General features: G+C 38.1%; 1 protein-coding gene across 2 annotated transcripts in view; it reads left to right on the top strand.

Moving 5' to 3' along the window:
• LOC117424297 (BTB/POZ domain-containing protein kctd15) overlaps positions 1-14,451 on the top strand; it is a 33,769-nt gene that overhangs the window by 13,070 nt on the left and 6,248 nt on the right. For both annotated transcript variants that reach the window (XM_034040517.3, XM_058992575.1), the window contains exons 3-4: positions 1,451-1,595; positions 7,999-8,304. In XM_034040517.3, coding sequence (XP_033896408.1) covers positions 1,451-1,595; positions 7,999-8,304 — 451 coding nt within the window. The remainder of the gene's footprint in view (positions 1-1,450; positions 1,596-7,998; positions 8,305-14,451) is intronic.

Below are 14,451 nucleotides of genomic sequence, written 5' to 3'. Positions count from 1 at the left end.
TTTATAAAGCATTTTGCATCGATTTCCAGAAAGAAGGAAAGAAAGAAAGAAAGTCATCCTCTCACATGCAGAAAAATACATTGCCTGTTCAATTTTGATGTTGAATTTATAAATATGATCATTTCTTTCTTAAGCCGTGCTGCATAATACAGCATTTAGAATGATCAATATTGTAAATGCTTCCCACAGTTTTTCAAATAAATACCAAAATGACAGTTATACTCTTGAATAATATATATGGAAAAAGACAGGCTGATTAAATAAAATTAAAACAAATGCTTGGATATAGATTCTCTACAAAGCCAATTAAGTTACAGTATGAAATTTGAAACTAATATATTGTCTAATCAGTTTGAATGAGCCAGAGCTGTCATTGGACTGCTATTTTAGGATTGGATGACATCAGCCTGTATGATATCATTGGTCTTGCCCCTTAGCAACAGTTGTTGTAAAAGAAACTCATAAGGAAGCAGGAAGGACATTTGTGTGTTAAAGTTGTTTAACTTTGGTAACCACTGATATTACTTTTGCTGGGAAATGTTTTATTTCTTTTTGTAAATATGTGCATTTGAATCCATAAATAAAGCAGTATGACACATCAGATGAGTTACTTAAAGAATATTCATGGAATAAAATACAGTTTGTGTGCATGGAACTATTAGATTTCTATATACTAAACTGTATTTTGTAATACAGTCTGTAAAAGTATGCGTTACACTTTTTGTTTTGGACTCGCCATGTGTTAAGTGGAGTTCTAATTGGAAAGGAACTCTTCATCCTGCAGGGGAAATGGGGGTATGTGGGCCTCAAATACATTTTTTAGGCCTTGTGGACAACATTACTGCACATTTTTTATTCATTTCAATTGTCGGTTTTGAGAGTTACTTAAGTACACCTTCTGATTCAGACATTCCAAAAAAAAAAATTGCATTAAAACTGGCTTCCAAACTGGTGCTAGCAGGATTCTTATAATAATCAGAATGCACGACAAGCAAAATTGTGAAAATGAACTTCCATGAATGCTTAATGCAGGAATGCATTTGAATTTAAGTGGCTAGTTTGTTTTACGGGAAAATAATTTTTAAAGAATCCACTTTTTAAATGTAAACTTATTTAACTTCAAGAAATAATAATCATCACTAAGACCCTGCACATAGGGGTCTATAGACAAGCTCAAAGACAGGTAAAGGGAGGTTAAGAGACAAATGATAAGACGTCACTATAGGAGCCAGCCAGGACATTAATGTGGCGAGTGTGCAAGACATTTTAATTCTTATAAAGGGTCACACCATTAATTCAATGTACATTTCTGCTCTTTATGGTTTCTACTGTATGTTTAGTGATAGCTCTGCTAGTTGCTGGATTAATAAGCATTTAGCTAACAGATTCCATCATGGACTGAGCCAAAGTTTTTCACCTTAAAATCTTTTTTTTTTTATTTATCTTCCAGAATAAGCCGCCTGTTTAACGGCACTGAACCCATCGTGTTGGACAGCTTGAAACAGCACTACTTCATCGATCGAGACGGGGAAATATTTCGGTTCATTCTCAGCTTCCTCAGGACGTGTAAGCTGCTTCTCCCAGACGACTTCAGGGTAAGTGTGCAGGCCTGAAGGCCTGAATCCATTGTTTTCCAGGACAAGTGTTTTCTAAATAAGGCCTTTCAGGTGGAATGTTGTGCTGAAATTGTTTCTGTTTCTCTTCTCTCTCTCTCTCTCTCTCTCTCTCTCTCTCTCTCTCTCTCTCTCTCTCTCTCTCTCTCTCTCTCTCTCTCAGTACGGTTTGAGTGGTTGTGTTATATAGATGTCATACAGTGTGTGTGTTTTTAATTAAACCTGTTTGCCTACACACACCTGGTCCCTGTTATGTGGTGCGCACGAGCAGTTATTGGATATAAATAAAAACACAACAGACAAAACACTTTAAAAAAGGGGGACTTTATTTAACTACGAAATTGGATTTGGATGCTTTAATTAATCCACAACCACCCAAAATTGATAGGACTATTAAGAGTAGCTAGATATTTAATTCTGGTTTTATTTTTCGGTACTCGTGAAAGGCAGCGAACAATGGTGCTGGCTACAGGACTTCCTCTCACAGCTCTGCAAGCGCACCCCACCACTAAACTGAATGCAGGGTATGCAAGTGATCGATTCCTGTGCCATAATGAGGATACAGTATCTACAGCCCTTTTGTGTATCAACTGATCACTCTTTCCTCAGGATTCTCCTGGAGTATTTTACCTTTGGCCCAATAATTGTTACACATTTACAAGAGGCTCCTGGGATATCTCTAACCTAGTCTTATTAATTGTTAATATAACTACCCATTTTTCGTTCTTTAAACTCAAATCATATAGAAATCTTTCAGTTTCTTCAGCACTGATGTTAATCAATGAAACCTAAACCAGAAATCCTAATCTTAAATGAATAGTTGCTAACAAAATAGTTCCATAAAATGTCTCTGCCATGCTCATCTATTTATTTTATAGGTCTCAAATTAGTAGTTTTTAAAAAAAAAATTATTTCAAAACGTGATATCTGGTGCTACTAGGTTGTTTGTAAGCCATGCTTTTTAACTGTCTTGTACTTCCTACATTATTTCAACTGGAGAGGGGAATTGTACATACCCCTTCACTGGCTTCTTTCCTGTTAATAATCAAATCAGTTGCTTCTCCTATTGACTGACATGCTTTCAGCCAGTAACATGCTTTAATCCAGAAGACACTGCTGAGGTGAAATGACCCAGGAAGTACACATGCAAACAAATAACCCAAGAATGAGGCATAGAATCCGAGAGCTTCCTTTAACCTAAAGTGGTACCAGATATCATGTTTTAAAATTAAAATACATGTGTGCTATAACATGTGTTTCTTTTAAAACTGCACATTTCAGATGCAGCTAATGGAAGTGCAAGATGGCTAAGATTTATGGAATTATTTTTTAGCTACAATTACTTTAAACTCATTTGTGCTCGACAACAAAAAAAAAACTTCTTAACGCTTTTAAAAAATATTTTAAAAAAAGACAGAGGTCCACAACAGCAATGAAACAGCAACCTAAATTAAATATACGATGTTGGTGCTGTTCAGTTCATGCGTAGATCTGTGTAGAGGATGCTTTTACAATGGATGAATCAACAGCCTAGAACCTCAACATTCCTTGCCTGTTATTCAGTCCTAGGCCTTTGTCAAGCAGATACTGGCAATTGTGTCGCATTGTGAGGTAGGGTTGCCACCTCTGAGGTACAAATAACCGGGACATCCAAACAGGAGGGGTTGTTAAATGTTTAAACCGTCTTTAGACATCCTGTATTCATACACAGGGTAGCATTCATAATATTACTACTATAGGGATTTAGTGTATATAATTATTATTTATTTATTACCAGACAGCCTTATCCAGGGCAACTTACAATTGTTACAAGATATCAAATTATTTTTACATACAATTATATTATTTTTTACACATTATTTTTACATACAATTACCCATTTATACAGTTGGGTTTTTACTGGAGCAATCTAGGTAAAGTACCTTGCTTAAGAGTACAGCAGCAGTGTCCCCCACTTGGGATTGAACCCACGACCCTCTGGGCAAGAGTCCAGAGCCCTAACCACTACTCCACACTGCTGCCCTTAGGACTGACAACCAGTTAATAGTGTGGGTCTATTGCAGGAATAATGTATCTTTCTTTAACCTGTGTTTAGCGTACGGTGCTGGCATTGTGGTGTCGCTGTAGTAATCTACCTGGATGTGGAAGCATAAGATTAAAAACCATGATCTTTTAGTGTCCTGGGAAGGCATATTGAAATCCCTGGACATCTTTATCAAAACCGGGACGATCCAGGGAAAACAGGGACAGGTGGCAACCCCTGTTTTGTAGTGGTTTATCCACTGGAGGCTAGTTTGACACAACCAAGCCCAGGCCCAAAGGTGAAAGGCCTGAGAGGCTGATGAATTTGCATGCTGCTCCAGCCAACCCTCTGTATCTGTATTTAGTGTGCTGCACATCTTTGTAAGAAAAACAGTTGACTGAGCTTGCTTTTTTTTTATCTAATGTATACTGTTGCACTGGCATTTCAATCCTTGCTCACTTGAAAAACATGTATGTATAATGTGAAGCAGACTGGAGCAGACGGGCTTCTTCAGAAAATCAGCAGTTCAATCCCTCAAGGTGTTACTTTCCACAGCTCACAGCTATTTCTCTCTGTATGTTTTGTTAAACCCATGTGAACGACAAAGAAAATATCAAAAGCTCACTCACAAACGAGCATTTAAAACAGACAGACAGCAGTCCATTAGATTTATCAGTCGTATGCAGTAATAATACATTTAATTGTGTTCATCAGCTTATTTTACCAACATGCCAATAAATGTTCTAGAACAGTCAGACAAATTAGGTTTCCTGGTTTAAAGGCACAATGTAATACTGTACACATTGCCTGCTTTTCAAAAGGTGAAAGCTCAGCTATTTGAATAAAAGAATGGCTTGCATTTGTCTTTGCTGCAGCATAAAAGTTGCATCATTCTTTTTTAAAGAAAATAAGTTATTGTGACAGAAATGGTATGGATTTGGAAGCATATAGAATTGAAATTAGGCTAATCCTGTGTGAATGTTATGAGCTACAAGGACAGGTTAAGTAAGTTACAGTATCACGGAATCCACCAGGAATGCATCAACTACTTATTTTAGGGATTTGATGCAATCCTTGGTGATTCCTCCGTGCTGTAAAATGTTCTAGGTTTATCACATCGATCCCTTAGTAACTTACTGCTGGAATCTCTCATAAAAGCTTTTACCATCTAGCCAATGTATTTGAAATCAAATGTGGCTGTCTTTTTTATGTGTATATTTTGTATTCTATAGTTAACCATGCAATATGCACACATTTGATTCAACAGAACAGGGCCACATTTCAGGATTCTACATTGGTTACAATATAAGCTTAGTAAATGCACAGGGAAACTGCAAATATATCACTGTAGGATTGTGTAACTGTGATATTTATGTGTTCTGATTCTAACAGTATAGTATGTGATAAACAACGAAAACATGCATGCTTCTATTAAGTGGCAAACCAGAGCTACTACTTAGAATTGTAAACTGATACTGTGAAATGTGCTTGGTTCTTATGAGTCCAGTATTCAAGTCAGGGACAGGGTCAATCTTCATACCCAACAGATACAGCCACAGCGCGGTTGACTGGGGTCACTAAGATTCCCATCCCAGTTCTGACTGTGAGGCTAAATACCGGGAGACACACTTACTGAATTGGACGCACCCTTTATCTTGTGTAGAGGTCATATACAAGTTCACAGACTGTAATTATCCCCTACTAGATGTCTCGACAAGCGTTTCTTTTCTTGCATAGATGGTACTGAGGTTCTGTGACAAATTCTTATGAAATAAAATGTAACTGTCACAATGTGTAGTTCCTGCTGTAGTTGATGATGCTTTGTATCACAAGATAATACAGTCTGTGCAGTGGACCAGGTCTCTGTGTTATCAGACCATCTTCCTTGCTTGCACTTTGCTTTCAGACCTTATTCAGCTAGTATTATCGCCCCAAGTGAAATTGACCATTGCAGATTAGTTCATTTAAAGAGACAAGTTTATTAATGTGTTTCTGCTGTGGTTTGAGGTAAAGAGACATCCACAAAGCATTACCGGTAATTAGTTATTAGAGTCACTTTCACACATATCAAGACTTTCAGCGACTGTCTTGCGACACCATTTAAACCAGGTTACCGGTGCTTACGATAGTTTATTTATAGTGAATTTTGGCAGTTGTATCAAACTACAAACTCAGTAACAATGTACCCCTTTATCAACCATGATTGGATCGCAAACATTTTTTTTACAGGGAAATTGTGTGATTATGTTAATTGATGCCATAAGCTGGCATTGACAGCACAGCACTTTCGAGAGATACACCCCTATAGAAAGTGTAGTAGTCCACCTTTTGTGGACCGTAACTAGAGTTCTGCACACGTCATGGGCAATTTAAATCAGGCCAGTAATATCTTGCAGTCTTATTGCTCATACAAAGTGCTGCTCACAAGAAACCAGTCTTGTTTGCTGAAGACAGTGAGGTTTTTTTAACATTGGGTATGTAAGTAGGATATTTTTGATATTTTTCTTGTGTTTGTTTTGTTTCGGGTTTGTGTTGAAAACTAGGAGAAACTGTCTGTAGTCATGCTGTTTTATGAGAAAAAATATACTATATACTCAACAAACATGCAAACAGACTTTTGGCATGGGTGGATGGGCACCATACAAATCATACCTCAGAGTTTTATCTAGAGAACTGCAATGTATCTAGAAATATAACAGAGTATACAGATCTTGGGAAATGTGGAGGCATCACATTGGCATTTGTACATACATCAGTCCTATTGTGGTAAAACATGGGGACGCATTCTTAACCATAAGATTTTGGGGATATATGGATATGGCTTCCTGTACGTTCGTATTGCAATCATTTTTTTACATTTGCACACAGGGGACACAGGCCATAGTGATCCGCTTTTCCATTATCCTGACAGGTCTTGTAATTACAGCTATGGATTGAGATATGTATGTTATTTTTCGTACCGCTTTCCTGCCTTAACAATTCAGTCTGTAGTTTGAATACTATTGTACCATCACCAAAGGATCTTCAACGCCCAATGACAATGACATGGTTTTATACTAAGTGCATTTGGTAGCACATAAACAGCTTCCCTTACTATGACACCACATCAGTGCCAGACAGTGGCTCCGGAGCATGGTTCAATAGCTGTTCCAAATCCGTGTCGCCATTGCTTGTAGTCTTATGGTCTGCTGATGGTTCTGCTTGCCAGCGTACCAGTGCGGTACATTTTAGCTGCGGCGTCTTTTTTCTTCCTGACTCCAGCGGTTAGGATTACAGTGTTGTTTTCTGCTGGGCTCACGATGACTAAACTGCCTGGGAGACAGACCCCTGTTAAAAACATATCTATCCCTTGCCTCAGACTTGTGAATGATGAGGAGCTACACTTTGAAACAGAAATGACCCTGGAGGGGAACATCCCTGTATGCATTTTGTCAGCAGCAGAAGGGAGGACAAAAAAAAACAAAAAACTTCTTCACACACAGTGATATTAAATATTCTAAGATCTGTTTAAGATACTGTGTACTGTGTGTCGCCTCTGTGCAAGACAAGGGCTGGGGGAGAACCATATTCTGTATGATAAATATCTTCGATACTTGAAAATATTATCAGACAGCTTTTGTTTCTTGTTTTTCACAGTAGAGGTGATAATATACTTGTGAAATAAATGAATAATAAAATGTGTATGTCCAGCTGAAAATGGCTTGTATATTTTAAAGAAATTTCTTGGTTGGAATATTTACAAACAGAAAACAAATATACGCACAGAAGAAATCTGCAGCAGAAATGACATTAAAGAGATGAAGACATTTAACAAGTCTTTACAAAGCTATATAATAATCCAGTATGCACACTGTCTCTTATTGTATAAGACCATATCCTTGCTGGCACTTTGGTGACAAAGTCTTTAAGCTACAATATTGTAGTCTTATTGCTCATCTAAAGTGCTGCTCTCAAGAGTCTTGTAAGTCACAGGGACAATTGTACAGAATCATTTCAAACACCTGTGGCAACAGGGATATAATGGAAACACCTACAGCTATGGACAAAACGTTTTGCATCACCCTATAGAATTAACTAATTTTGCTTCATAAAGTCAAATGAAACCTGCTGAATAATGTTACGTTCACATATTGAATTACATACCACTTACCACACTAAGGTAAACATTTCACATGCACATTTCTGATAATGATTAAACATTTAGACACAATTCTAAATGAAATGTTTATACTCTGAACTACTAATGCCCAGAGTGCTAATATCTGATTTCTACCTTTGTTATGATGAACAAGTTTTCTTATTGCTTATGAGGAAATTCCTCGTCAGGAGTGTAACGTTATTGGGCCTCTCTGCTTGTTTCAGGATTTCAGTCTCCTGTACGAGGAGGCGCGGTACTACCAGCTGGCCCCCATGATCAAGGAGCTGGAGCGCTGGAAGCAGGAGAAGGAGCAGCGCAAGTACTCCCAGCCTTGCGACTGTCTGGTGGTGCGCGTGAGCCCTGACCTGGGCGAGAGGATCGCGCTGAGCGGGGAGAAGGTGCTCATCGAGGAGATCTTCCCCGAGACGGGTGATGTCATGTGCAATTCCGTAAACGCCGGCTGGAATCAGGACCCCACTCATGTGATTCGGTTTCCATTGAACGGGTACTGCAGATTGAATTCTGTGCAGGTAATTGGGTTTCATACTTCAGAGGAAATAATTTCTCGCTCGCAAAGAAGCTTTAGACTGCCAAATTTATATTAGCGGGTACGGGACGCTTTTCCTCATATTGGGTGCTGCTTCCCTTCCCATGCCAATAAAAACTCAAGGATCATGCTAGTATCAACCAAAGAGGCAGGACCATAGTATAAAGCAAGAACTATGTCAGCATGATACAAGGAAGTAGAAGGAGTTAATGTATGTCTCAAAACTTGCCTAATCGTTGCAGTATTCTTTTAGAGTCATAGGGTCTATTTTAATGATCTTAACACTGGCTGATCAACTGCCACCATAAAATGTATTAGCTAGATTTTTTTCACAGACCTCATTTCACTGTATTTTATTGTATGTGGTGGGTCAATAAATCACCCTTGTCAGAAAACCCTTCCTGGATTATATAGAGTTTACGAGCGGCAGTATTTAGATTTGCCACTGATTTAAGATTATTAAAATAGCCACCCCTGTCTCTTTTTACTCCAGGTTCTGCTCTTGGGCAGGGGTGCACAATCAGGGAATAATTCAATCATTAAGTGATTAAGAGCTGTAAGGTTAAATTGGTCCAACTCAGTAATTTAGTTACAGGTGGAACAAGGGCAGCAGTGTGGAGTAGTGGTTAGGGCTCTGGACTCTTGCCCGGAGGGTTGTGGGTTCAATCCCAGGTGGGGGACACTGCTGCTGTACCCTTGAGCAAGGTACTTTACCTAGATTGGTCCAGTAAAAACCCAACTTTATAAATGGGTAATTGTATGTAAAAATAATGTGATATCTTGTAAGATGCCCTGGATAAGGGCGTCTGCTAAGAAATAAACAATAATAATAAAAAAGACCAGGAGGGCTCCAGACCTTGAGGAGCCAGAATTGTGCTCTCCTGCTCTAAGGTTTACTGGCTGGAATGATATGGTAACCCGTTCATTCAGATGACAGTTAATGTAGGTTTACTTTCCACCCCAAACGATAAATCACTGAGTGGATTTTGGTACAAGATGACAAGGATCATTAAAAAATCGAGAACAAAGAAGAGTTATTTGGGATAACCAGCAAATTAAAAAACAACTGGCTCATGACTAAATGATAAGTAGCTTACTGGTTTGTAGTCTCTGAATTACAAATATAAATGCATTTTATTTCTGCATTCTTTCTTTTTAGGTTTTGACACAGGTGTTTATTCAAATACAGACACCATTTGGATATTAAATTTGGACCAAACCTGTCATTTTAAATACAAAAACTCAACAGACACTAAAGAGACTCACACACACACTGTTAGAGATGCTAGCCCCCTTATTTTAATGATTTGAATGGCAGCTGTATTTAGTAACACCGGGACAAATATTCAATTATTCAAAAAAAGCACTGCTTGAAATGTGTTCGCTGGCAAAAACGTCCATGTCCGCATTCGTTCATATAGCAGAGTGTTTCTCTCCTTTCTTTAGTAGGTAATTTGATAAAGTGATATGATACAATTAATACTTTTGTTTTCCAACTAATTACAAATGAAAGACTATTAGAATATTACTTTACATTTTGAAAGTAAAAACCAACTTTCACACCCGTATCTAAATCTGCCTCTGTTTGTATCAATGGAAAGAACTCATATCATTAAAATTTTGTTAAGGAAAAGGTGGACAAACTTTGCACTCACTTCAAAATCGAGCCCTCTGTGTTGCTTTCCCTGTTTAAGGTGTGGTAGAGAGCCAGGCTGTGACAGCATGTGGTGCTGTGCTGTAGAGGCTGGGGTCTAGGTGCCACCTTGCCTGCCCTGGAGCTGTGATGAGTTATCAGCTCTCCCAGTGAGTGCAAAGCAGCAGGGCCTGTAAGAGTCTAGGGGTGTGTTCCTGTAACAGGATACTGAACAAAATAAGCCTTCTCCGTGTTGTGTGGAGAAAAGAAAAAAAATGTGTATGCATAATTTATGCATATAGCTCCTCTTTTTAAAAAGGCTTCAATATGAGACTGCCTAAAGCTCCCATCGTTGCTTGCTTTAAATCATCTCAAGACCCACCTGTTCTTCATACTCTTTAAGCCTGATATCTGTTTTTGGCTGTTGTGTCTTTGCTACTTCAGATTTTTCACAATCTTATTCTCAAGATTCTATATGACATACACATACTGTTAGGTCTCTGCTACTTCAGATCTTTCTCTGCATTTTCTTATGATTCTATATGACATAGGCATCCACAATGTTTTAGAATTTTCACATCCTAGCCTTTTTTCACTATTTAATGTATTAAGCATTGTTTTTTGCTGTATCTTGCAAAGTGCTTTGTGATGGTGGTCCACTATGAAAAGCACTATATAAAATATAGATTGATTGATTGATTGATTGATAAAGCAGTTTAAATGCATGTATTGCATTTTATAATACCATACTTAGAATTTTTTCAAACATCCTAAACTAGTTAATACTTCTCCTTTTGTTATGTATAGAGATTTGTAATAGCTTGCAATATAATTAATTGGCCACATCTGTTAAGAAAACATTTTAGAAATTGTATTTGACTATGAAGCACCTGGATAACCCTCTCTCTCTGGAATCTAAAGGTGCGTTTACACTAGCGTTCGGGAATCTTTCCGATAAGATTCTGGGACAGTCTGTGGAACGGTGCGTTTACACTTGCTTGAAACAGCGGGGGGTACTTCTCACAGGAGCAGACTCTGAGCATGCATACTTTGTAAACTAAAGATGTGCTGTAGTGACGACATCGAGCGACTAAATGTACAGTATTAAAACACTGCTCTTTTATTCACTGTTAGTTTTTTTTCTCGTCAGTGCCTGCAAGCTGTTGTGTTTTTTTCTCCAATCTTGCCGGAATATTTCCTCAGGGCGATTATACTAGCAAGTATAGTGGAATCCATTCTCTTGTCCCCTCAGTCCGGAATACGATCTCAACTTTTGTTAGGATAAGAGGACGGATTCCAGAATGCGTGTGCTAGCGTTTACACTCAATATTCCGGAATACGCCCACTTGTCCACTCGTTCCAGAATATTTGTGCTAGTGTAAACGCACCTTAAGAGAAATGTCTTACCTGCATAGCTCGGTGGGTCTCTGTTTAAGAAACCTGCTGGTGAGATCAAATAATAGGATATTGTCTAAAAAAAGGAGGTTGTTTTAATCAGTTAAAAGACCACTATTTATACAAGATTTTGTCAGTTGTCATTTTTGTCAATCAATGAATATAATTTGCCTTCTATATGAGTGTGGTGAACAATTGGTGCCAAACCTCTGCCTGTTACGCCTATTTTGCTGTGTTGTTGGAGCCCCACCCTGCCCATCCTTAGTTTGAAAGGCAGAAGGCAGGGTTTAGGTGTTGGTTTTTTCAATGACTAGCACAGGTACAGATGCCCTGGCTAACCCCTGCATAAAACAGCTAAGATAGATGTGGGCGAGTCACAATGCATTCTTCCACAAATTATTTCTTTATGAACGGTTCTCATGTTTGCTACCTTGTTATTATGGAGCAACTATTAGATTACTGCTGTAATGCAGTCTCAGAGTTTGAAGTGTAAGTGACTTCAAATAACATTTTCAGGGGGTTTTAGGCTGTTAGGAGTAATTCATATTACAGCTACTCAATTGTGTTTGTTTTGATAAGTGTTGAGGTAGTTTGCTTCCACTATAGACCGACATGTTTCATGAGCTGTTCTTCAGTTCTAATTGCCTACCATAGACATGTGTCATGTAGGCTAGATCAGCCAAAGTGTCTTTACATTAGTGAACACCAGCTCCATCTAGTGCACTGCAGCATTACACCAGAAAAACAAGTGGCAGATCACTTGACTTGCTCTTACTTTGATGATCCAGTCTGGTTGATCTAGTCTATGTTACATGGATCTGTGGCAGGCAACTAGAACTGAAGATCAGTTCCTGAATTCAGTCACCTTAACAAAGATATTATTATTATTATTATTATTATTATTATTATTATTATTATTATTATTATTAATAATAATAATTTGAGTGATGGCAATAATAACCACTCAGAATGATTACAAACATCATAAGGGAAGAAAAAAAAAAAAAAGAAAATGAAATTTGAATCTGTTCTTTAACGTTGCTTGAACCCAGTATGTCACGAAACTGGACAATCAATTATTCAAAGACAAATACCACTTATCATGTTGCTGTTTACAGAGATGTAAATAAGCCAGCCGGCATGTCACAGATATTATGAATGTGTACACGAACTGCATAAGCAAAAGTGTAGTGCTTCATCTTACACTTCTATTGATTGTGTGCTAACTCACAAAGCAGCAGGGACCAGCTCATTCAATGAAAGCAATGAATGTGATTGAACTCTACATTGCTAAAACTGGGCTCCGGGTATTTTTTTTATTTTTTTAAGATGTACTGAGTTAACAATAGTAAGAAGCTGTAACCAATTATTTCTGTGCAATTCAATACCATGATGCATTTCAGCATCAGGGCTTATTTTCAAAATGTTTACTGTGTTTAGTGGTTTGTTTTTTTTTCCCCCAAAATAGAAAAACACCTTTTCAGTTGAACAAACATCGTTATTATTCAAGGGAGCACTGTGAAAGTGATTGTATGTAACAAAGTAATTCCAGAAATCCTGTCGTGCATCTGTTCGTTATTTAGGTCTCAAAGGTGCAGTTTTGAAAGAAGCACATGTTATAGTAAACCTGCATTTCTGTTTTAAAACACCTGGTACTACACTGGATTAAAGAAATCTCTGTTTGCCGGCCCTGCTTACACCGTGTTGCACTTTCTCCATCACTTCACCTGAAGGGTGAAATTGTTCCTACCCCTTCAATGGCTTCTTCTCCTATAACAGACAGTCAGTTTTGTTAGCTACACTTTTATGTTGTCATGGAATTTTGCAGTGACAAATGTATCTTCTTTTACATGCCAGTATGCAAATGAGGAGGGGTTAGGCATGAAAATCAGGTTATCATGGAACAAATCCGTCATACTCTGCTTAGAAAACCTTTAATTAAATAGCGCGACGATAACACTTTGTCCTCTGGATTCTTTTTTTTTTTATTATCTCTTTATTGCCCCATGATATGTGCGATTAATCCTCATGTATTACTGTTTTAGCACTCCCGGGTGTTTCATATGTTTAATAATGTTTAATAAGTCACTTGAATATTTTACCTTTCTGACTGTCTTTGAGCAAGCCAGAGGAACCTTTAAGAACTCACTGTTTCAGGGGGAAAGAAATGACCAGTGCCCAACCCTAGGGAGCATTTTTATACTGGGCACATTATAGAAATTCCAACTTGCTCAGGATACTGTCCCACAAAGGTAACTGATAACTGTATTAAGTCTATCCAAGAGTGCACAACTAGTAATAAATGATCACGTATGGGATAATAAATAGACTTTAAAAAATCAAATTCAGAGGGTATAAACCAGGGATGGGCAGTTCCGGTCCTGGAGGGTTGGTGTCCCTCCTGGTGTTTGCTCCAACTGACCAATTAAGCTTCTAATAAACATTTAATTGGTTCAATTAAGTAATTTAGGATACAGTTGGAACAAAAAGCACGAGGGACACCGGCCCTCCAGGAACTGAATTGCCCACCCCTGGTATGAATTGCCCACCCCTGGTATAATACTAAAATATGGGCAGGAGTGTGGAGTAGTGGTTAGGGCTCTGGACTCTTGACCGGAGGGCCGTGGGTTCAATCCCCAGTGGGGGACACTGCTGCTGTATCCTTGAGCAAGGTACTTTACCTAGATTGCTCCAGTAAAAACCCAACTGTATAAATGGGTAATTGTATGTAAAAAATAATGTGATATCTTGTAACAATTGTAAGTCGCCCTGGATAAGGGCGTCTGCTAAGAAATAAATAATAATAATAATAATAATATTCCTTTTGATAAACTGCAAGGCAACGTCATTGTAACAGGCAATGTTGTGTGATCCACTGCCGTTGATGATTATGTCCACTGTCTGTGAAATGAGTTAAAAGCTTCAAAAACCACAAATGCATAGGGGTTAACACTCTTGCTTGCAGTGTGACTCCTGACCCCTGTTACATGATCAAAGCATAATCTCATGAGAAACGCAATTTTCACATTGCAAAAGACTTCCAGTCAAAATGTTTGTCACCGAATTTATTAAGTTTCTCTTTTTTCTAAATTTAGCACTGTT

Source organism: Acipenser ruthenus, chromosome 19, assembly GCF_902713425.1.
Source record: "Acipenser ruthenus chromosome 19, fAciRut3.2 maternal haplotype, whole genome shotgun sequence".
Lineage (NCBI taxonomy): Eukaryota > Metazoa > Chordata > Actinopteri > Acipenseriformes > Acipenseridae > Acipenser > Acipenser ruthenus.
Note: the sequence above shows the minus strand (reverse complement) of the source record. Positions and strands in the feature narration are given on the sequence as shown.